At 43.6% G+C, this 22,222-nt stretch overlaps 3 protein-coding genes across 7 annotated transcripts; 1 reads left to right on the forward strand and 2 right to left on the reverse strand.

Annotated features, from left to right (window-relative positions):
- Positions 1 to 3,225: 3,225 nt before the first annotated feature.
- On the reverse strand, positions 3,226 to 9,102 carry zbtb5 (zinc finger and BTB domain containing 5). Of its 5 annotated transcripts, none has more exons than XM_087841785.1 (5): positions 9,004 to 9,078; positions 7,570 to 7,680; positions 6,723 to 6,936; positions 5,776 to 6,636; positions 3,226 to 4,481 (listed from the first exon to the last, which is right to left on the reverse strand). In XM_087841785.1, the coding sequence occupies exons 3-5, from the start codon at positions 6,930 to 6,932 to the stop codon at positions 3,315 to 3,317; spliced, it is 2,238 nt and encodes a 745-aa protein (XP_087697911.1). In that variant the 5' UTR covers positions 6,933 to 6,936; positions 7,570 to 7,680; positions 9,004 to 9,078; the 3' UTR covers positions 3,226 to 3,314. The 5 variants fall into 5 exon arrangements, with proteins under 5 accessions (XP_087697911.1, XP_087697910.1, XP_006787339.2 ...); XM_087841784.1 differs by lacking the exon at positions 9,004 to 9,078 and adding an exon at positions 8,531 to 8,992; XM_006787276.3 differs by lacking the exon at positions 7,570 to 7,680 and having other exon boundaries at positions 5,788 to 6,636; positions 9,004 to 9,102.
- On the forward strand, positions 8,759 to 13,339 carry polr1e (RNA polymerase I subunit E). Its single transcript, XM_006787275.3, has 12 exons — positions 8,759 to 9,422; positions 9,654 to 9,757; positions 9,846 to 9,922; positions 9,994 to 10,079; positions 10,196 to 10,251; positions 10,354 to 10,498; positions 10,594 to 10,704; positions 10,878 to 10,974; positions 11,062 to 11,192; positions 11,284 to 11,365; positions 12,734 to 12,865; positions 13,055 to 13,339. Exons 1-12 carry the CDS (start codon positions 9,347 to 9,349, stop codon positions 13,218 to 13,220), a joined length of 1,263 nt encoding a protein of 420 aa, XP_006787338.2. The 5' UTR covers positions 8,759 to 9,346; the 3' UTR covers positions 13,221 to 13,339.
- On the reverse strand, positions 11,648 to 20,406 carry fbxo10 (F-box protein 10). Its single transcript, XM_006787279.2, has 11 exons — positions 20,162 to 20,406; positions 19,202 to 19,831; positions 18,248 to 19,072; positions 17,919 to 18,068; positions 17,490 to 17,626; positions 17,194 to 17,264; positions 16,928 to 17,080; positions 16,470 to 16,820; positions 16,068 to 16,378; positions 15,764 to 15,951; positions 11,648 to 14,681 (listed from the first exon to the last, which is right to left on the reverse strand). The coding sequence occupies exons 2-11, from the start codon at positions 19,784 to 19,786 to the stop codon at positions 14,501 to 14,503; spliced, it is 2,952 nt and encodes a 983-aa protein (XP_006787342.1). The 5' UTR covers positions 19,787 to 19,831; positions 20,162 to 20,406; the 3' UTR covers positions 11,648 to 14,500.
- Between the last annotated feature and the right edge of the window lie 1,816 nt (positions 20,407 to 22,222).

Consider the following 22,222-nt stretch of genomic DNA (forward strand, 5'->3'; position numbering starts at 1 on the left):
ACTGACAGCAAGTGTCACAATACACCAATCATTAAAGTATACAAAAAGCAAACATGTTAATTAATGTGTTATTTTTTTCCATTCCAGTTCACTAAAACAGAACTCTACAACACAGCACTGTTTCAAAAAACATACTGCCATCCAGAGAGGCTGTTTTTACAGAAAACCTTCATGTGATATTATTTTTGTAAATCCTGTCTATACTTTTTTTTTTTTAAGCGTACACATCCTCAGTTGTAACATAGTTGTCTTGTAACTTACAGCATTCCCCAACATTTATCAAGTTACATTAAAATACAGCTACATAAAACACAAAATTTCTTGTAATTAACAAAAAATGAAAACATTAAAATCTTTTTTTTTTAAATTATTTTCTCCATGTGAAATATTCCTTTAGTGATGTTACATTTTTCTAGTCTAGTGGAACTTTGTTTTCATTTCCAGCACAACAGAATAACAAAGGAAGATCGTAAGAGCTGGGTGAGCCGGATGGTTGGATTACAATGAAGATGTCGTCACATAGTTCAACATTCCAGTAAACATTATTAGCTGTAAAAAAAAAAAAAAAAGACTGATTTGTCTCAGTGTTTTTGTATCAGGCGCAACATTATATGTAAAGAGACACGTATAAAGCACTCATATCAAGTACAGTAGCAAACATACACGCAGTGTTTACATCTTTAGGAGTTGTTTTGTCTCCTCTCCAAAAGACTTACCAGAAATGTGCAATACAGTATTTACAGGTCTAAATATTTTTTTTCCCTCCAACACATGCTGAACTTGTCACTGAAACTTCGCCGTCCTTTCAATAAACGCACAACACAGAGGAGCTACGGCTTAAAGTCACGTAGTGCCATATCTTTTACAATCACAATAAACTGTTTTATGAATTTAGACAGAAAAAATGCATTTGTTTTTCTTTTTAAAACATTTCTCCTGATTGCCGTAATAGTTTTACGTCAGTAAACAATGAAACTTCACTCTAAGGTAAACAGCTGTGGTGGAAAGGTAATCAGGGTAATTCATAATTTTCCCCCTACAAGTATAAATGTTTTAAAGTGAGGCTGTTACTCTTGCAGACATATGCCACATGAAGGCCTCCATGAGTACATTTTGAATTATTTGGCCTTTAACCAAAAATATTTTCAACATTAAAATGAGCTCAGCAACAACTTCAGCGACAGACTGAAAATCAACCACAGACGATCATGTCACGTTAATTTGACTTGAATTAGTCCACTGCTCGATTCCTCATGATGACTATTAATTAACAAAGTACTGATGACTAGGGATGGGTATCCTTTAGGTTTTATCCGATACCGGTGCCAAACCGGTACTTTTGAAACGGTGCCGGTGCTCAAACCGGTGCTTAAAGAATGGAGAACACAAAATTGGTCCAAAAACCTCTCATGTTCAGCTGTTTTTTTTTTTGTAAAAAGATAACAATGTTAGCCTTTTCTGCAGCTATGGGGCATATATGGTATCACTCTGGGCTGGAAGCAGTGCTTAAACAATGGAAAAAACACAAATTTTGTCCAAAAACCTCTCATGTTTAGCTGTTTTCCACTTTTTCTTTGGTCATTTTAGCCTTTTTGGCCAGGGTGAAGGGAGTATCTGCCACCAAACAAGAAGACAGCCGCATGTAACTATGACAATGTTTGCTAGTTCACCTTACTGCATTAATGTAATAACGTGGTTAGCCTACTCAACGTAAATTACACACGAACAACATTAAGCTACTCACGCAGAGAAGAACGGCTGCTGCTGCCATCATCATCCGTCATCATTTCTGCTACACTGGCAGGGCTAGGGGCCAGGACTGTCCTCTTCGGGTTTTTGGGGGATGTTGCTAACTCCGGGTCCGATAACAGGCAACCCACCCGCAGTAGATGCGCTCGGTGTGAGGTCTGGCAGCAAGCTATCAAATACGGCGCATTTTTCGGCTTTTAAAAAAAACGCTATGCGTCGCCAGGTGTTTCATCGGATTTGAGGTGTTACCTCCTTTGACAGTATCACCTTAAAGCACTTGTTGAAGGCTGCTGAGTTTGCATATTTTGCTGTGAAGTACAGCCAGACTTTTGACCGCTTCGCCTTGGGCATTTTTAATCTGTAGCTCTGCTCTAAAAGAACGTACGTACCTGGACCCGCCTACTATCCTCGGAAACGTAAAATGATTGGCTAGAATTCAAAGTGTACGACATCTCAGGAAAAAAAAGCACCGAAATAAAGCACCGAAATGTGCGCAGCTTTTCGGTCTGGTTACTACCGTTTATGTCTGAACCGGTGCCATCATGGCACCGGATACCGGTACCCATCCCTACTGATGACATTTCACCGCATGACAGAATAAAAACACTGTTACAACACTACATACTCTGTCGCCTTCTCAGCTGGTTAAACTGTTAAAATGCTACAGATTTCAGCATTACCCAGGTCTCTCCCACACACTGGATTATCTCTACCTTTTTTTGCTTGCATCTAATAAACCATTAGATTTTAGCACTTACACGCATAATGGCAGCCAACGTGGATGAATGTGAATGGATGTGACTGCCTGTGAACAGAACAAGGCACAGTCAATAATGTCAGCTGCTACATGTTTTTACAATTATGCACTGAATATGAATTTAAATACAATATTTTACATGATGTCAGTCTCTAGTGCTGATGTTGCACAGCTGCCTCTGAGTGTTGCAATGACTGAATCGAATTTAATTCCAAGTGTACCACTAACAATGAATCGGCACTAAAGGATCACCTCATGCTCATCTTGAAGTTTCATAATGGGAGTTCACAAACCAAAGGGTGATGTCACAGCAGCTACGTCCATCTTTTATGCTGTGTTATGCTCACAAAATTGTTAAAAGATGTTTTTTCCTTTTTAAATTTTCATTTATTGGCCATTATCAATGCCAAATGGTAAATAGCCAGAATTGGCTGATATATCAGCCTGCAGACAAATCAGTCAGGCTCTAATACAGTAAAGTTTAAAGGGTGCACTTTGACATTTTGCAATTAATTAACATAAATAAATATGCTAATTTTGCATGTCCTACATCCCTATAATCTTTCTATGGGGTTAATTTTTTAACGGAAACTTTATCAACTGGTCCTGGAGAAGATCATGTTACATATTTATATTAAGTTACATTTTCATCCCCATCTTTGGTCTGTGATCAGGATCAGTTAGTTTAGACAGAGCGGATAACAAAACTGGCCGTTCAGTCAGAGCTTCAGAAACATTTTTATAACAGCTTTGTGACTTTAAAGGCAGCTACACTGATTCCTAGTGTTTTAATCTCCACACTCTGCTCCTACAGCAGGCCATTGGACATGTTACTGTTCTGCCAGCGCAGACAGGTGGTCTTGGAATGCTTGTATAGGTGTGACGACTGGCTGAAGCGTTTTCCACACTTCAGACATGCGTAGGGTTTCTCTCCCGTGTGGACACGGATGTGTTTCTTGCAGTCAGTCAGGGTGAGGAAGGTTTTGCAGCAGATTTTGCAGGCGTATTTTCGTGCCCCTTCAACCACTAGGACATTGTGCTCTGAGAGAGCCTTTTTGCACTTGGACAGAACGTCTGCTGAGGCCCGGGTGAGCTGAGGGGGGAGGGAGGTGGGCCTGTTGCCACTCATCTCATACCCCCCGTTCTCATTGAGGAGCAGGGGACCCGCTAGACTTGAGGAAGAAGAGGCAGCATCCTGAAGAATCCCCCCTACTGCCTCTTCTCCTCCCATGCCAGTGGTCATTTTTGGAGCAATGCGTCTGTAGCCTGGATAACTCAGACCTGTGCCGCTGGCTCCTCCTGTCTCTCTTGAGGGCCGTCCCAGTGAATGAAGCCCCAAACTTGAGCGCTGGAATTCCAAATCAAAAGGATCCACTCCTCCACGTCCTCCTCTTGAATTTCCCCCATTTCCTCTGGGGTTTCCTAAACCATCATGCAGGGGGCGGAGGAACAGAGAATCGGCTTGCAGATTATCTCCAAAACTGCTTCTACTCTCACCACTGAGTGGGCCTGATTGCAAAAGAGAGGAAGAAGCAGAGCTCGAAGTGCCAGCAGCTTCCTGCCTCAGCAGAAAGCGATGTGCTACTGCATCCCCAGTTGTTGTGTTCGGAAGGTCGTCCTCTCTGGCAACCATCCCCGAGCTGCCAGTCGCAAAATCCTTTTGGCTGAGGAAGCTGGAAATGCTGAAACCAGGTTTGCCACTCAGTCCATTATTACACCCAAAACCTCCTCCGTTCGCACCTCCTCCTATACTGCTCTTGAGGATGAGCTGGGAGCTGGGCTGGAGAAGAGAGTCGGAGCTGGGCTGGGGTTCAGAAGTGAAGCTGCGGTCGCTGCTTTCTGGGCTCAGCTCCACCTTCTCTTCGTCCTCCTGGCACCCAGGCTCGGGGGGATCACTGCCTTCAGCCTGCGATGTGACGTCGCTAATTTCATCAGCTGGCTCGGGGGAACTTAGCGGCTCACGTTTAACAACCACCTAAGAAGAGCAAGAAAAGGAAAGAAATGTTTCATCTAAGGCCAAGGGAGATAAGACCTCAAATTTTAATGTAAGAATTAATATTCACAACACTGCCTAAAGGTCTCACAGTTGGACAGAATTTTATTGTGGAGAGACTTCTCACAGAAACCTCAGAGCCAGCTCCCGAATGGGTAACACCAGATGCTCTAAAATAATCTCTTGAACAAGCCTGCTTTGCCTTACTAAGACGTTTTATTTTTTCTAGCATGTCATTTCAAAATAAAGAGTTAACATCCAACCATTTCCCCATTCTTCTGTCACGGTGCGTTGCTACTTTGTTGACCTGTGTCGTCTTAGCAGCTGTAACAGTAATTTGCAGGTTCAGGGTGGATTAAGCCATGGTGATAAATTCCTCTATATAAGTTGTAAAACAAATAAACCCTCTAAAGAAACATTTAGTGGAAAATTAACATGTTAACTTTTGCAAGAAATGGCTTCCTCGCCATTACTGCTGCTGCTGCAGAGTGGGGGGGTCTATACTATACTGGACAGTCTTTTCAGGCTAAAGTAGGTACTCTGCAGTACTGTGGTACAGTTTACAGTAATGAAGTGCAGGATGGGTGTTCACGACCACTGTTAGGACTGGTTATGACAGCTGAAACTCGATGGCCGAGTTGTCCCTCCTGTTATACCCCTTTGAAGTCTGCTTGAACTCTTCTGCCTGGTGTGTGTGTGTGTAGTTCATGAACTGTAATGTCAATTATCTGCACATTAGTTAACGAGGCCACAATAACACTGGTCAAATTTATGTCTCTTGGATCCAAGTCGATGAGGAAAATGTAATCAAGGCTTCAGGGTAACAGTTTTTGGTTGGAATGTAAGTTGATGACATTCTTTACTACCCTTCACCTGCCAATCTCCACCTTTAGACATTACACCGCCCAAAGGTTGGAGAGTGGCCACGACAGCTCATGTAACATCTGCTAATATCTCGTAAATTGCAGCAAGCAAAACCCACAAAGAGCAGTGAACCTCAGTCAGCACAGGTCAGCTGTCACAGTCCGTCCGCAAGGAAATCAAATCCTCAGAACAGAAATTATGTGACTTATTTCTAAGTGAGTCATTTTCCCCTGCTGCACTGCTACACCCGATCTTATGACTTCCCTCTTCTGTCCAATTCCTTAACCCCTGTTTGCATTAATGACAATCAAACCAACGATTTCTGTTAAGTTTGTTTACTTCATACAGACAAGCCTGAGAGGTCTGGAGAGTTTTAACTATGAAAATATTCCTGCCCACTGAAGAGACAAACCTGTAGCTTTACCTTCTGCTCCTCTTCTTCGTTCTCCTCCTCCTCTGTTCCTGATTTTATTTTCACCCCTGCTCTGCTGTCCTGCTGATCCTGCTCATCCATGTCCTCTACTTTGTTTACTCCTTGAATTCTCCCCAAGTTGTCCTCCTCGCAGCGTCCACTATCTGACTGACTCGGCATCTGAGGGTCATCTTGGGACGCAGCTGCTAACCCAGTGATCGCAGGGTCAAGTTTAGATTCGTCCCCCATCTTGTGGGAATCCGGGGAGAGAAGTGCTCCCTCCTCCCGCTCTGCGTTCACCCCTTCTTCTCCTAACAACCCGAGGTTAGGCGCCAAAGGACGCTGTCTCTGTCTGGGTCTCTCCTCTGAAAGCCCCAGCGCCAGAGAGGGCTTCCGTTTGTGGAAGCGTCGGATTGGGAAGGAGGCCCTCTGGTCAACCACCCTACTGCCAACAACATTTCCCACCCGGTCGTCTTCCATCCCACCCAAAGCAGAGCTCACCAAGCTGAGCCCCAGCTGCTGCAGTAAGAAGGAGCGCTGCAGCTTTGAAGTGGCAGCATTTGCTGCAAGGTTAGCATTAGCTGCTAACATCGGGTTCACTGCTAAATCAGCTACTTGCTGATGCTGCTGCTGTCTGTGCCTCTGCTGCTCCTGCTGTGGGTGGTGATGGGCAGCTCTGTCGGATGAGGGGGACATGGGCAGCGTACGCGTCGTCAGGTAGTGTTTGCAAGCCTTGACCACATTGTTGAGGTGCAGATGCGAAGCTGCGAGGAGAACATCCATGACATTGCTCTCGCCGAGCATCAGTGTTGACGTGTACATCATGTCCACGAGAGCAGCAAAGGCCTCGGCCGTCACCACCTGCAGAACGCACACAGTGGTTTCAATCACCATTAGAACGACTAAAAACACTTTTTTCGCTTTTTTGACAGCATTTTCTTTCTAACCTCGCTGTCCAGCTGGATCATGTTCATGCTAGCATCTCCCTCTGCGACAGTGAACAGCGCTCTGAAGTGGGTGCTGCAGGCCGCCAGCACAGAGCGGTGAGCTTTAAAGTGTCGGCTTCCTACCACGATGACACAGTCGCAAAGCTGACCATGGACACGCTGATAGTTCAGCTGCTGAAAGATCTGCTCAAAATGGCCTGGGAAATCCATGGCCCTGCAGACAGAGGAGCAGAGGGTAGGTTAGTTATGCAGAACCACAGTCAGTTAGCAAAGCTCAGGTGATCTACTGATGTCACTGCATCTGACCAATCAGCAGCGACCTGGAGGTTTTCAAGCTTCAGTGTTCTTCAACAAATTGGGAAATTCAGTTTACGGCCCCTACGTACTCTTACCCTTATCATCATAATGCCCAAACCAATAGTTCTAAGTTAATTGCTGTATTACAAGAAACAGACTGTATGTAGTTGCCAACTTGACATTATTGAGTAGCACACTGATTGCAGCTTGCTTTTTTGACAATCCATTATGCATGAGAAAAAAACAAAACAAAAATTAAATAAGATCAAGTTATCTTAATGGATAAAACAATTGTGGACAAAGTGATAAATCACAACATGTGTTACTACAACACTCATCACACTTCAAAATGTTAAAAAAATGCTTATTTATCAAAGTAAGACAGGAAAGGATGGAGAGAGGTTAGATTTTAAAAGGTAAGGACTGCTCCGTGACATTTAACAGACTGGGAAGTTAAAGCTGAAACACAACATCCTCATTCATTTTAGACACTTTTGAACTGATACCAGATCTATACCTGATGTGTTGCTTATGTGAAGTGTATACTAACTTTTGCTATTCCAAGGTTGCATGAAAAGGCAGTGTATGGCAGGGTAAACCGGTTAATCTGCGGTACTGTGGGGATGTTTACAGTGCAGAACAGATGTGGCGTTTATGGTCACTGTAACAAGGAAACACGTAAATTTAAAGTTATGGAAAGGAGATTAATTCACTGAATTCCACCTTTATAATGTGTAGGGGTGTCACAAATCTGCCCTGACAGCCAACAAGAGCAGAAACTCAGGTCAGCTGATCACAGCCGGAAAACAAAGAAAATTTCATTGTGCTTACAATAAAAATTACTTCCAAGTGATGCTGCAGTACAAAACTAGAGCTCTCACACCTACTCAAATCAAACTTAAACCCACGATTATGCTCATTTTTCTGCTTAGGTGTAGCTACATCAGCACATAGAGCGAGTTTGCATCTGAATTTGGGCTGACATAATGTTTGTACTCCCATAATATTATTTTATTCTTATATTATTAATGAAGTTAAGTTAGCTTTGCACAAAACAGCTGATAGAAATGTCCTCAAAATAGCTCATTTTCACTGCATTTCAGAGTCTGAATCCAGCACTTCGGTATTTTTTGAAACAAGTATGTGTACTTCTACTTGAGTGATGAAATTGTGCATTTTTGAGTACCTGTGGATGCAGGTACTCAATGATGATGAATGATGATGGGGGTGAAGTTGGATCAGTTTTTGTATTTACTAGCTAACAGCCAGGATGCCGTGGTGCTGTCATTTGATTTTGGTTACTGATTACTGTGCATCAAATGTTGCGTTTTTCACTGCCTTTGCCTTCTTGCTATAAAGTCATATATTGACGAACAGGTCTTTACACACAGTTAACGTCACAACTGCAATGGAACACAATAGCATGGGATGCGACTGGGTAAAATGGCACAAAAGAAGCACTCTGCTGGTGCTGTAAGTCAGAGCAGAGAGCCAGCAGTACTTTAGGTTACCTTGAAAGATCCGGGAAATGCAGGTATCGAGAGGAAAAACAGGGCCCCAATTAGCTAAAGTTAGCTGGCTTCAGCCCAGCAAATAGCCCGTTAGCTAGAGTAAAAGCAGCGGCATGCGTTCACCGAGACTGGACAAAATGTCCCCTCAAGCCGAGCTGTGGATAGCTAACATTTCCGCTGCTACCTCCCGCGTCCCCCTGCGGTCGACTTCCTGACGGTTTGACCCCGAAGCGGCTTGTTTGGTTTTGGCCGTGGGAACGTAAAGCTGGCCGCGATGCACGGTGCCGCGGTGTCCGTTGATCTCCAGCGGCTGCCAGGCTGAGCACACAGCCACGGCGCCAGAATAACCGTTAGAATAATATTAATGCCTCCTATCAATTGGTGAGTGGTAGCGTCATGCTGTGTTGTGTTTTCTAATATTTCCCCCGCCGACAGACGGTTTTTCCAACCAGACTCACGGGGCGGCGCTGTACCTCTTTTTCGCGTCCATGACCTCACCCGAGGTGAAAAGCTGCAGCTTTACGATTTCACCACAAGGCGTCGCTGCTGCACCCCCACACACAGCCAGTTAGCCAAAGATTATAAACAGCATCGAGATGGTAAATGCTTTGGCATTTTTATTTTTTTAAAGCCCGTATAAATGATAATCCTATAATCCAATGAACAAAGACATAGCAGAAGGAACAGTTCGGGCAAAAATAAAGAAAGGCACCAGGTAAAGAATCCACATGAAAACTGGGGAAATTAGAGCAGCGGCTTGGCGAAGCGAACACGGAAGTACAGAGGAGTAACTCTTGCCCTGCATGAAAACTTATCATGACAAAAGTCATGGCCGCCTCCTGCTCGTTTGTGTGCTGCGGAGAGGAGAAAGAAGCCGATAAAGCTGTCGTCGGTGAGTCGTCCTCATTTGTTTATTATGTAGAATTTTTCACGAGGATGATGATGATGACACATGACTCTGGGTTGGGCTTTGTAGAGTTTATATTTCTAAAGCATTTAGGTGCACACGTGGGCACTACTGTGTTGTTGTGTCCGAGGCTCTCACGTGTGTCACTCTACAGTCACATCGGTCATTGAGGTTTGATCACGTATAATTCCCGGTGTTTCTGTCTCAATCCCACAGTCCGCTTTTCCAACGGCAGCGTTCAAAATGCAGACAAGCTGGATTTCAGCATGTTTAAAAACACGGAGGAAAGTAACCCCAGGAAAAAGACCAGGCGGATACTGGTGAGGAAGATGAGGATCTATCGTGTGTCTGCACTCTCCGGGCTGTGTTGCTATACTCTCAGTGTTCTTCCTGGTTTCTTTTATTTAGGTTGCAGAGTCAGACAGACTGTCCTATGTGGGGCAGAACTTTGGAGTGGGGTCCATGAAGTGCAATAATCTTTGCAAGTAGGTCTTTGCTGCACATTTTGGCATGTTATGGTCACCGAGGAGGAGATTGATGTTTGGCATCTTTTTAGGTATTATGTGGGCGTGTTGAACAAGCAGACCATGACGATGGAGGTGCATGAAGCTCAGCTCTTCAACATGCAACCAGTTATACCAGGTAAGAGACCTATAACGTATCTGTTGCTATTATTAACTGCCCATAAAGACCAGAAGCTGTGGAAGGAGTGCTTTGTGTGCCTTCTGAGAGTCACTTTTTCTGACTTTTGTCACCAGGAGAGACAACAGACAGTGCAAAACCCCAGGACACTACTCAGACCTACAGAGAAAAGGTGCATTTGCTGCTACTGTCTGTCCATTACAAGACATCTGTGCTTAATTATGTTTAATGTGATGTGAATTTCTTGTTATTACCTTTAATGTTTCCTTTTCAGGTTGATTTACTGATTGAGGCCTTTGGTACCAACAAGCAGAAGAGAGCTCTGAGCTCTCGCAGGCTGAATCAGGTGGGCAGTGAAACCCTTCAGCAAGCAGTGGCAAAGGCTGCCAACACTGTGATTGGCGAGAAGGGTCTGGAAGGTGAGCTGCACAGTGGATGCCTCTTCTTGGAGAAATCTGGAAGTTGAATGTTTCTCTCCCCAGGTTTTTTTTCTTAACCTTCCCTCTCTGCACAGCTTTGCAGCAAGAAGTGGCTGACGCAGAGTCGCAAGGAGACCTGGCTCTGCACCTTCCCCCCTGCAATGCAAACGCAGACAAACGAGAGGACGTCTATCCATTTGATGAGCGTATCTTTTATTCCTGTGCTGGAGGAGGAATGTGTTTATGGAAATAGGAAGGCAAGGAATCCATTTGAATCCCAGATTACAAGATGGGGTACTAGCGTATGCATGTGTTTGCAGGTTTTTATCTAGAGCCGTACCAGACTTTGTTCAGGTGACCCTTAACCGAATATGTGCAGTCTTGAGCCCAGTGGAGTTTGGTGCTTTGGAGCAGGGTGGTGCCAAAATAGCAGCACTCACCCCCGAAGAGCTGAAAAAGATGAAAGATGATGGAAGGTAGAGGCAACCAAACCTTCAGAGACATTTTATTAATGTGTTCTTGCACTTGAGGTTGATCTTGTGGTTTTTATTTTTAACCTAAAGGTGCCTGAGTATTGTGAAGCATCTAGAGAATCTGCCAACTGAAAGTGAAAGCCGAGACAAAACAGCACGCTGTGCTTTCTACCTCTCTCTGCTCCTCAAACTGGCTCGGGAGAGGAATGTCACCCGCAAGTGTGAGTGAATTTTGTTAGTGTTATGATGTGGAAAGTGGTATACAAACTTTCACCATTAGAGGGTTGTAGTAATTCATGTTTGCATGTACAGTTGGGCAAGAGGAAGGCTGCCCTCGCATCATCCAGGGCAAACTGTTTAAAACGTTCACCGTGGAGACCTTCAACAATGGCAGGTATGGTGGTTAAACACATGTAGCTAATGAAGAAAAATGTATCCGGAATTTGATTTTGTTTCACTAAATTAATAATTTCATTAGTAATTCAAAAATTTACCAAATGCTAAACCGAGACAGGGAAGCTAAATAATATATACAGTTGTAAGAAGTTTACATACACGAATCATGAGCATGAATGTCATGGTAATTTTGGGTTTTTAATGACTTCTTTGACCTGTTCTTTTCTCAGCGTGGAATGATTGTACAGCATACACCTTTAATGATTTTAAAAACCAAGAATTAGGTGCACAAGTTTCAATTTATTTAGGATTTTCTCTAATCCACACGGGGTCAAATATATAGATACACTCACTTAAATAATTTAGTAAGTGTTAAAGGTTCTACAATGTATTTTAACAAAGTTAAGGCCTATTAGCTTCTCGATAGTGATCGTGATTGACTACATCTTTTAGTTTCTCTTTGCAGCATAAGAAGGGATTGTTCGATAGCACCAACTGGATTGAATAATACTCAGAATAATGCAAAAGTCCAAAAAACTAATTGAAGATCTAAGGAGATCTGTAGTTTCTTGGAGACCCTCGAAAGAACTACAGATTCCAACATCATCAGTTTAAACAGCTGATATGTCATCACTTTGCCAAAAATGTCACCCTCATATGAGAGAAGGTGAGCTAGGACAGTCAGGAACAACCCAGAAACCACCATGGCTGAAGCCTGCCATGAACTGGAAACTGCTGGAACACCAGCATTACTGTCCACAGTGAAGCACCTTTTTCATTGCCATGAACTGAGAGGGTGGCAACCAACAAAGAAGCCCCAAACACACATTAAAACTGGTTTTATAATGAATAAAGCAGGCTAACATTAAGCCTCTGAAATTGCCTTTCAAAAAACAAAAAAACAAAAACCCAACTCAATCCTGTTTAAATTTATTCAGTGTGCTTTAAAGCCGGGTCTATGCCAGGAAACTAACAAATTTAAGGAAACTTTACCAATTCTACCAAAAAGAGTGGTCAAATATTCAGCCAGAATTATGCCAGAAGCTTCTTGAGGGCTGCCAAAAAAATCTCATTAGTACAACTTGCTAAGGGACATTAGCCAAATATTAGTGGGGATGTGTGTGTATATATTTGAACTTGTGCACCTAATTTTTGTTTAACTATAAGTTATTAAAGGTGCGTGCTTTACTATCATTTCACTCTGGAAAGCAGTTCAAATAAATAATTTATTTTTAAAAATCGCCAAATTATTTATGGCAGACATTCATCGCCATGATGAGTTTATGTAAACATCTGACCACAAAAGTATAGTTGTTGCTGCACTGATTCTTTTCAAAAGACACACTTTCTTTACTTTTCTGTTTAGAATCCAGAACATGGTGTCGTCGTCAATGCGGGTCAAACTAGCAGCATACTGCTTAGCTCTGCTGCTGCATATGGGTAACATGACAGCTGACCTCACATTACTGCATCGTGACCTGGGAATCACTGAGGCAAGGTAAGCAGGGGAATAAAAAGGAAGCCTTTAAAAATCGTTTCTTACATTTCATACATTGTTTAAATAAAGAGTAAAATCATTAATGAAGTCAATAATGTGGACTTAACCACAGATACTACTGTCCTCCTTCTTTACTCTGTAGTTTTTGTTTAAACTGTAAACTATTGTGATTCTTGTGCTCTCCTATAGGATGACTGAAGTCGCAAAGTCAATGAGACTGACCTTGGTGAAACCAGCCCGAGGCAAGGGTGATAACATTGAACTGCAAGATGACAGCAGACTGGCCGCCCTTGTTCTGCCTCTGATCAAATACGATCACTTCACTGAGAGACGGAAACGAAAAAAGATGCACTGAGGACGCGAAGGAGAACCGAGAACTGGACAGAAAGAAATTAATATCAAACAAATGGCTGCATTAAACAAGGCTTGTTTGTTAATGCTTTTGTAGACAAATAAAGTGAACTTCAAGTCGTATGTGACACGCTTACATTTAAAGATAGAAAAAAAAAAGACTGTAAACAAATTCTAGATGACAGAACATCTAGCAGGAACGTATAGGCACGTTTGTAGACATAACATGTTGCACACTACATATCTTCCCCTTCTCTGAGTGTGTGGACAGGATATCTGGATAACTACCTTTCTCTTCTGTCTGCTGGTCTTTTTTTTTGCTTTTGATTTATTTTTTTACAAATGCAGACAAATTAAATAAGCTGTTACAAAAGCTAAACTGTCATCAGACAATAGTGGATGGTTGTGAGATTATATTTCAGCTAATGCAAACCCTCTTCTGAAACCGAAACCTACTGAAATGTGATTGGTTGGTCGAACTTAAGTGCAGGTGGACTACAAATGGAACTATAAAGCTTAGACTACCAACAGTTTTTTTTGCATAATCATATGCAGACATCTGTTTAGTTTTCTGTGCAGCATGTTGACAGGATCTGAAATAATGAGATGTCTCAAAAGCTGAAGTGCATTAAGTTTTAAAAACCATAGAGGACATTACGCAAGAAGAGACCCGCCAACAAACAGGACAGAAAGAGACAGAATCTTAATTTTGGCTTAGTTGCATAAAATCCCTCACGCTATGAACACACCTCCCCTCGCTACAGCATCCCTTAAATAGTCAACCAAGGCACAGCTTTACTTTGACCCACTGTCAAAGCCAGCATTTCTGAAGCCTTTGACTCCTGCTAGGATTTAGAAATGTGCACTTCCTAACCAGCGAGTCCCTATAAGCAAAAATAAGACTACCAAACAAGTCTGCAGTAAATGAGCTAATGATAAACTAGACAAAGCTCTAGTCTCAAACAGATTCCAAAGAAGTATGAATGTCTTGTACTCCAGCTTCGGTTTTCAATAGCCCACGTTTTATGAGTACAGTAGCATTTTAATCGTAGAAGTACAAAAGTCTAATTTCAGATTTTCAAAATCTTCTTCCACCTTAATAGAAATGAGGGTGGATGCCTCCTTTAATGTTTCAGTTGCCGTCTCCAGCTACTTGGACAATTAACCGAACCCTTACTTTGACAGTCAGTGCCCCACGTGTATGGTTTACAGCAGTTAAGGAGCAACCCGATGCTGACCTCCTGACCCTGGCTATCATATTGGCCGGTAAGTTCTTGCCAGTATTCACAGGATGCTGCAAAACATGCTGCCGCTGTGGCAACCACTTTCCACAGTTGCGCCGATCCTGGTGGTCACGGAAATTCCAAGTCCAGAGGGATACTGGGATGAAGAGAGACCAGCAGGGGAGCTGGCCAGTGGGCGAGGAGGAGGGTTTTCCATAACCCAGGGGGGAACAGATGTACAGCTATGAAATGAAGAGAGAAAAAAAGGGTAAACAGCAATTGGGAGGTGCCCTTTAAGATTATTTTTCACCCCACCCCTATTTGTTTTTTTAACCATTTTCATCTTCACCAGTTCCTGAGGGAAATAACTTTTAAGCTGCACACCATTTTTTTATGTCACTATCTAGCTGTCACGGACTGTTATACGATTCTGAGCAAAGGGCACACAGTGAATTTTTAGAGCTTTTTCTTCTTATAAAAACCTGCTTCATTCAAAAACGTTGCTATTAGAGTAAACTGTAGCAGTACACGTATGGGTCCAGCCCAGCAAAGCTAATAAATAGAGAGGGAATGTGATTAAGAAAAACAACCACTGCTCTCCACTGAAGTAATAAAACCAGTAAAAGAACTGCAGTGTGGTGGGACGCACTACCAACACGGTAAAGAACCAAGGACTAAAGCCTCTAAGGAGCCAAACCACAAACAAAGAACTCAAGTTAATAAGATGAGGCAGCAGCAACTGATTCAAGCGGTATCCTGATATTTAGATGGCCTTCCTTAGTACTTCTCCAAGTACACCATCTTCTAACCTCTGAGGTTGGGCCCTAGGTCTTGAACTGGGGGATCATTTCACATGTAAGGAAAATGTGATCACTACACCACGGAGCCACTGCTTTCCTACTAAAAGCAATGACCTCAAAAAGTTATTTAAGTTAACCTGCAGATCTGAGTAATTTTTTACTCAGATCACTTACTATTTATTAGTAATTTATTAGACACTGCGCAGACAGCAGAAGCGACAGAAAGTGACGACACTAATTCCACTGATGGTCCACTGCAGGGGTCTCCAACTCCAGGCCTCGAGGGCTGGTGTCCTGCAGGTTTTAGATGTGTCCTTGATCCAACACAGCTGATTCAAATGGCTAAATTACCTCCTCAACTTTGTTGAAGTTCTCCAGAGGCTGGTAATGAACTAATCATTTGATTCAGGTGTGTTGACCCAGGGTGAGATCTAAAACCTGCAGGACACTGGCCCTCGAGGCCTGGAGTTAGAGACCCCTGGTCTACTGAATGTCTGCCAGTTTTTAATGGGCCTACTGATTACCTGTCATCATGCCTTAGAATGCTATTGTTCCGCAGCACACAGCTCTCATTGCCAGGATCCATATGTAGCAACGCTTTTCTGTTGTCACGGTGACCCTGGAACAAGATGTTGTCATGGACAACACCTTTAACTGGCCCTAGCACAGCGATCCCACAGCCTTGTGAGGGTTGGACACGATTGCGCATTACCTAAAGACAAAAAAATTATTAAAAACTCAAATGTAATGAAGTTATGGTTAATATAAAAGTAAACAGCTACAATATGCAGGTCTAATAGTAGGTTTGGAGATCTTCAGTCATCCCACCTTGATATCGGCAGTTCCACAGACCTGGATTCCACATCCACGGTTCCCAACAACATCATTCTCCACAATCTGCCCATTACCACTGAAACTGACACCATAGCCACTGTTTTCGTAGATGCCATTACCACGAAGCTCCACTCTGCAGTCTTTCTCCACCGCAACACCACCTCGACCATTTTCCAGAATGCAGTTTGTAGCAAGTCGGGTCAGCTGACTGCTTTGCAGCACGGCAATGCCAAGGCCACGGTTACAGTTTATCAGGTTAGCAAAAACATTCAGGGCCTCAGTGCTCTTCACATACAGACCAACTGCTATAGAAAGGGACAAACAGATGGAGAAATGACAAACAGTCTTTCATTCCTTTGCTCTATCGGCATTTGATTAAACAGATCAATTTAGTACCTCCATTGTAGCTCATGCAGTTGCTCTCCACAAGGGCCACGCTAATAGAGCGGCGAGCAGAGTGGCGCTCATCTTCACTGTCCAGGTCACTGTCCCAGGCAAACAGTTCACCTTCTTCATTAAAGTTCTCCTGCCCTTCACGTCCCTCTCCTTCTACACCCCTCCTGTCTGCACCGCCTCCTTCTCCAGCGATTCCTTCCTGCCCAGGCCAGTTTCCCTCCCTGACCTCAATGTTCTCTGGGTCCTTCCTGCAGAATACTGCCAGCCCATACATACAGTTATGGATGATGTAGTTGCTTAGGAGCTGTGGGAGGCTGGACGACATAACCCACACACCGCAGCCTTTGTTACCTGAAGGAGTCAGAGAAAGAGGGAAACAAACTGTTTAAACTGAGTCAGGGGTGTTGAAAATGAGCTATTAAGCACAATGAAGTCTCTAAGAGATAAATAATACATACAAAAAACCTGGTTTCCCTCAATAAGTCCACGTCCTCTCTCTCCCACCACAACACCATCTGAGTAGCCGTAACAAATGTAGTTGTTCCGTAAGATAGGGTCGCCTCCTCTGCGGATATCCACACCGCCCCATTGGTTCTCTCGAATAACATTCTCTGGAATTAAAATTAGTTATTATCTGTGTACATTAGTGGGGAAACACAAAGAAGCCATTTGTCATTTTGTGTGTTCATCTGGATAAGACAATGGAGCAGATCCACTGACACACCTGTTATCATTCCTCTGCCGTTCTCATTTATAGCAATCCCTGCAGCCTGGCCCTGGAAGATGTGATTCCCACTGAGAAAGAAAGAAAAAAAAGGGGGGGGGGATAAAAGTTCCCATGGAGCAAATAATAAATAGGAGAACAGAAAAGTGGTGTCAAAAGAAAAAAAAAGAAGCTAGCTCTGCTGTAGGCTTTCTACAGAAATCCAGATTTCTATCTTTTTAAACAAATCCAGTATCAAGATAAACATGAACACAGTGAATAATATCCAAATTAATTGCTTGCAGACTCCAACCTACCTTACCACGGGATTTCCACTGAAGAGAATATATACCCCAGCTTCTTTGTTGTTGTAAATCTGATTGCTTCGAATTGAACCTTTTCCATTGCCAAGGACAACAACCCCAGAGCGCAAACCACTGTGTATTTTGTTGCACTGTGGATTAATAGTTGATAATGGATAAAGAGACTGAGGAAATTAGATTCATCTGGAAAGCCTGAATAGATCATTTCTGGAAATCATAAATATTCATACTCTGGGTCTGTCTGTTTTATGCATCTTAAGCTCTTGTGTTGAGTAAGTTAGAAAAGTAATGAACACAAATCTCCTTATCCATGATATCTGGGCATGCTGCTGAAAGGGTCTGGGACATACTATCACAGGAAATGTTTTGTTTGCTTGCATCTTTAAAAAGTTGGAATCCAATCAGCAATTGTGTGGCATTTACCACAATGGTTGGGTTAGCCCCCTTTCGGATATCCAGCCCTGCCTCCCCGTTCGAGTGAATGTTGTTTTCTGCTATGAGGCCCTGAGCAGAGAGGCGCAGAAACACGCCTGACGCACGACATTCGCAGACCTCGTTTCTCAGCATTACGATCTGAAGCAGGAGAGAGATAGAAAAGGAAGGTGATCAAGTAGCAGCTTGAATAGGACACTGATGCTAAATTACTAATGATATGAGCTACTTTAACTTGATATGTTTCCCAAATACACACAATACACAATCACAGATGCATGCCATTTGTATGAAGCAAAGTTACTAGGAACATTATTAACTGTGGAGTTTTGGATGCAGCGCACGGCGTAGTTCAGGCTACGAAAAACATTCTCCTCCAGTCGAGCTTGTCCATAATTGGACAAATGCACACCGCCCTTCCCGTCCCTGAAGAGGCATCGTCTGAGGATGGAGCCAAGTGTCGATGCTGCCAACATGTGAGCCTCCGGGTCTCTGTTTAACTCCTGCTGTAGGGTGAGAGGGTCAGGGATCATAGAAGGGGGATCTGGGGAAGAGGAAAGTGGAAGAGAGCCATCTGGCCGGGGGTTGAGCAAATGTGATAGGCCATGATGGTCACATGGGATTTTGTACTCCAGTGTAAAATGCTTTTTGGTGTTGTTGGCCCCCCACTCGTCTCTGTTCTCCTCTCCCTCACTGCGCTCACCATCACTCCAACCATCTTCAATCACTGTCCTCTGACATACCGCATCTACCCCTGTTCTCCTCTTCCAGTCACCTATGGTTATGCTCTCCTTTTTAACATTACCACCTGGAGGTTGATGTCCACCAGTGGAGGCAGCCGGATGTCCTTTGGGAGAACTATTATGCTCAGATAGGCCACATGATGGGAACGTCCTAGCCAGAGCTGCCAAATGTTTACAAGCCCAGTTCCTTTCTGAGACTGGGGGACCTTCCACAGTCACTGAAGCTGTGTCACTTCCTGAGAAGTCACAGCTGTCAAATAAACTCAGGACAACTCCCAGCAAGTGTGCAGAGCTGCCCTGGGAGAAGGAGCAAAACCGAGCCTGACAGGTTCCTGGCCCGCGGATTTGCAGCTGAGCCCCCTCAAAGTTGCAGTTATCTAGTTGGACATGTCCCCAGGATGTCTAGAGGAGTGCAAGACAGAAAGAAACAAAGAAATATAATTAGATTCTATTTTCTCAAGAAATTTGTGTTTATAGGAGTGTATAGACTAGGCCAATCTCACTCTGAGACTCTTAGGAAACAAGCTGCACCTTGTAGACAACCGTGGAGAACCAGGGTGGCATGAACACCAGATTACACAGCCTGGCAGTAGGGCACTGCTGTTCCATACATACTAGGAGGGCCACCTCGCCCAGTCGGCCTAACCCAACCAGCTCCACCGGTACTTTCAGCGCTACCTCAGCCTGCTCCTCATACACCCCTGGATGGAGCACCACTCGGTCGTAAGGCCCCACCACCCCAAGGGCTCCGCGCAGGGTCTCAAACTCACATCCCGGCCCCACGTGCCAAACCCTGCGATCTTTCCGACGACGGAAGAAGAGAAGGCAGGCGGAGGACTGGAGCTCTGGACCATTTTGAGTCCAGGTGCGGGTGGCAAGGGCATGCTGTTTCAGGGCCTCTCTCCACGAAGGGGGCTCCAGATGAGGTTGACTAGGCCAGTTGGGATGTCGGCACTCAGGGCAGCCCAGGCAGAGCTGTCTCCAGCGGGTGTTATCCAGAGAGAGGATGAGCTCCCGCCAGGCACGGCACACCTGGCAGCAGCGGCCCAGGTCAGGGAGAGGGAGATAGGCTAAGATAACCCTCCACAGCTCCACGGGGAGGCTGCCCACCTCCATGGCAGCAGAGACGCCGGCTGGTTAGCACCGCGATGGGAGGGATACCTGGAGACAGACACACATGCACACGCACGCGCATTTCAAGGCAACAGGAAGCGCAAACCGTTACACAACAATATTACACAACAGGATATTCAGCTGCGTTTCGTTTTTAATATTCGCACATCAACACCAAATGGCGCCAGGACCAGCGTTAATTTTAGCCGTAAAACAAAATACAGCGAAAATTAGATATGAATTATGTAACCTCACTGTTCATTTTGCGTAGCGGTAAACGATATCTCCACTAAGGGCCTGCAATATTGCCCTGAAAGTTTGCTACAGTTAAACGCGGTTAGCTAGCGGCGTAACTAACGCTAGCCTAAACGTCCTTACCTTTTACCAGTTTGCCATAGTCAACACATGTCGGCTCGACGTTTAGACGAGCCATCCATCCGGCGTTGCATGCCTGCGACACTGACTTTGTCCTCGCATCCTCCGGAGTTCACAGCTATCATAATTACTACAGATGTACCATCGAAATAAATGGAGTTCAGACGATTGCTTACAGTTTACAGCAAGAAACCCAAGATCCCCATCTTCCGCTTCCCAAAAGTGGGCGTTTACTTCAGTTTCCCCTCGGTGCATCCAAGGGGAAGCTGAAGTATAGGGAAGAACGTTGTTAACTAGTTAGACCCCAAATTCAGAGCCGGGCCAAGGTTTTATGGTGCCTTAAATCCCACCTCAGCACCCCAATATTAACTATATATTATCAATTAAAAAAATCCTATGTGCATTCTACATTTACCAAAACTATTATCATGACTTTCTCTTTGACAATAGGCCTATTCTGGCTGTCTGTGAGAAATATTGCTTTAGGTTTTATTATCAGTTATCAAAATAAATAGTGAAGCAAATGTGAGACTAAATGCGTTTTTCTTTTCTAAAACAGTAAAAGACAGCATTTATTAAGTTATCATTTGTTACCTAACCAGTTACATACTGGCTAATATATATAAAATCAGCAGTTATTGAGAAGAGGATGAAGAAATTTTCTTTTTTCTTTCTTTCTTTTTTTTTTTTTTGCATTGTATACTGGTGTGAATGGCATTTTATGTGACACGGGCATGATGTTTTACTTTGTTTGAGTCTGGAGTCTGGAGTTTTGGTCACTCTGAACTTGCATGGCTTCTCTGTTTATGAGATATTTGCACACTGAGCGGACAGAACCTGAACTGGGGGTGGCTGTAGCTCAGGTGGCAGAGCAGGTCAGCCACTAATCAGAAGGTCGGTGGTTCGATGCCAAATATCCTTGGGCAAGATACTAACCCCATGTTGGCCTACTGGTGGTGGTCAGAGGGCCCGGTGGCGCCTGTGTCCGGCAGCCTCGCCTCTGTCAGTGCGCCCCAGGGCAGCTGTGGCTACAATGTAGCTTGCCATCGCCAGTGTGTGAATGTGAGTGTGAATGGGTGAATGACTGAATGTAGTGTAAAGCGCTTTGGGGTCCTTAAGGACTAGAAAAGCGCTATACAAATGCAGGCCATGAACTGTTAACAAATAGGTCCTCTCTAATTAATGGATGTTTTTCTGGTAGCTTCTGGCTGTACAGAATGTGAGTAAAGGGTTAGCATGAGGATGAAAGGACTTAATACAGTAAGTACATTATTTATTTCCACTCAAAAGTAGAAAAACCTTTCATTTTTTTTCTTTCTGAATGTATAGGCAGTTTCTATTAATATAGGTTAATGAAAGTAAAGTGCTCTCTCTTGATTGTAAGCCATTGTAGCTCATCCACCAGTCTCTTTCTCTCTCATGTGTTAGATGCTTTTTTATTTGATAAGTTACAGTTTGGACTGGTGTTTACATCACAATACACAGCCAAAATAACAGTGAAACAGTCCATTGTCAATATCAAAATCCAGTGCCAATGCTATGGCAGAGAGGCCTGCAGCTCTGCCACAAAAGCAGCACTTTCCTTCCCACAGCAGTGCTTTGTTGCTGGTGAATGCACCCTTCAAAATCCATTCTCTCCTAATTTAACAGTCCTTCACAGCTTATAGAATAAGTATTATCATGGAAAAAACGGAAGTCCATTATATTCATGTAAGAGATTACATCCCGAAGAGGTGAGAGTCCAGTCTTGTCTGCACAATCACATGGCTTGCCCTACCTCATCTAGCCTGCAGATGTCACTGTTGAAACATTTTGATCAGAACCTCAACCACAAATATACATTTTATTTAATAAATTATTCTGATATGTGGTAAATATTAATTTCAGTCAGTTACCCTGTTGACATTTAATATTGCTCTTGTCTTTGGAAAGATGACCACTTTTAATGCCCTTCCATCTGCCACCAATCTGTTACATCATTTACTGTCTTTAATTTCATAACTCTAAATCAATAATGTGGTTCTTATGTATACCCCAGAATCTCTTGCAAATCTCTTCACCTTT

Source organism: Neolamprologus brichardi, chromosome 6 (assembly GCF_056152115.1).
Source record: "Neolamprologus brichardi isolate AB-2024 chromosome 6, ASM5615211v1, whole genome shotgun sequence".
Taxonomy (NCBI): Eukaryota; Metazoa; Chordata; class Actinopteri; order Cichliformes; family Cichlidae; genus Neolamprologus; species Neolamprologus brichardi.

Excerpts from the sequence above, each read along its gene's own strand:
- zbtb5 (XM_087841782.1), bottom strand. Across the intron at positions 6,637-6,722 it reads TGATCCAGCTGGACAGCGAG|GTGGTGACGGCCGAGGCCTT; the intron begins GTTAGAAAGAAA and ends TGCGTTCTGCAG. Across the intron at positions 4,482-5,775 it reads AGCAGAAGGTAAAGCTACAG|GTGGTTGTTAAACGTGAGCC; the intron begins GTTTGTCTCTTC and ends TGCTCTTCTTAG.
- polr1e (XM_006787275.3), top strand. The coding sequence starts at position 9,347 with ATGACAAAAGTCATGGCCGCCTCCTGCTCGTTTGTGTGCTGCGGAGAG. Across the intron at positions 9,423-9,653 it reads AGCCGATAAAGCTGTCGTCG|TCCGCTTTTCCAACGGCAGC; the intron begins GTGAGTCGTCCT and ends TCAATCCCACAG. Across the intron at positions 10,705-10,877 it reads CGTCTATCCATTTGATGAGC|TCTTGAGCCCAGTGGAGTTT; the intron begins GTATCTTTTATT and ends GAATATGTGCAG.
- fbxo10 (XM_006787279.2), bottom strand. The coding sequence starts at position 19,786 with ATGGAGGTGGGCAGCCTCCCCGTGGAGCTGTGGAGGGTTATCTTAGCC. Across the intron at positions 17,081-17,193 it reads CGGCAGAGGAATGATAACAG|AGAATGTTATTCGAGAGAAC; the intron begins GTGTGTCAGTGG and ends TTTTAATTCCAG. Across the intron at positions 14,682-15,763 it reads ATTCTAAGGCATGATGACAG|CTGTACATCTGTTCCCCCCT; the intron begins GTAATCAGTAGG and ends TTCATTTCATAG.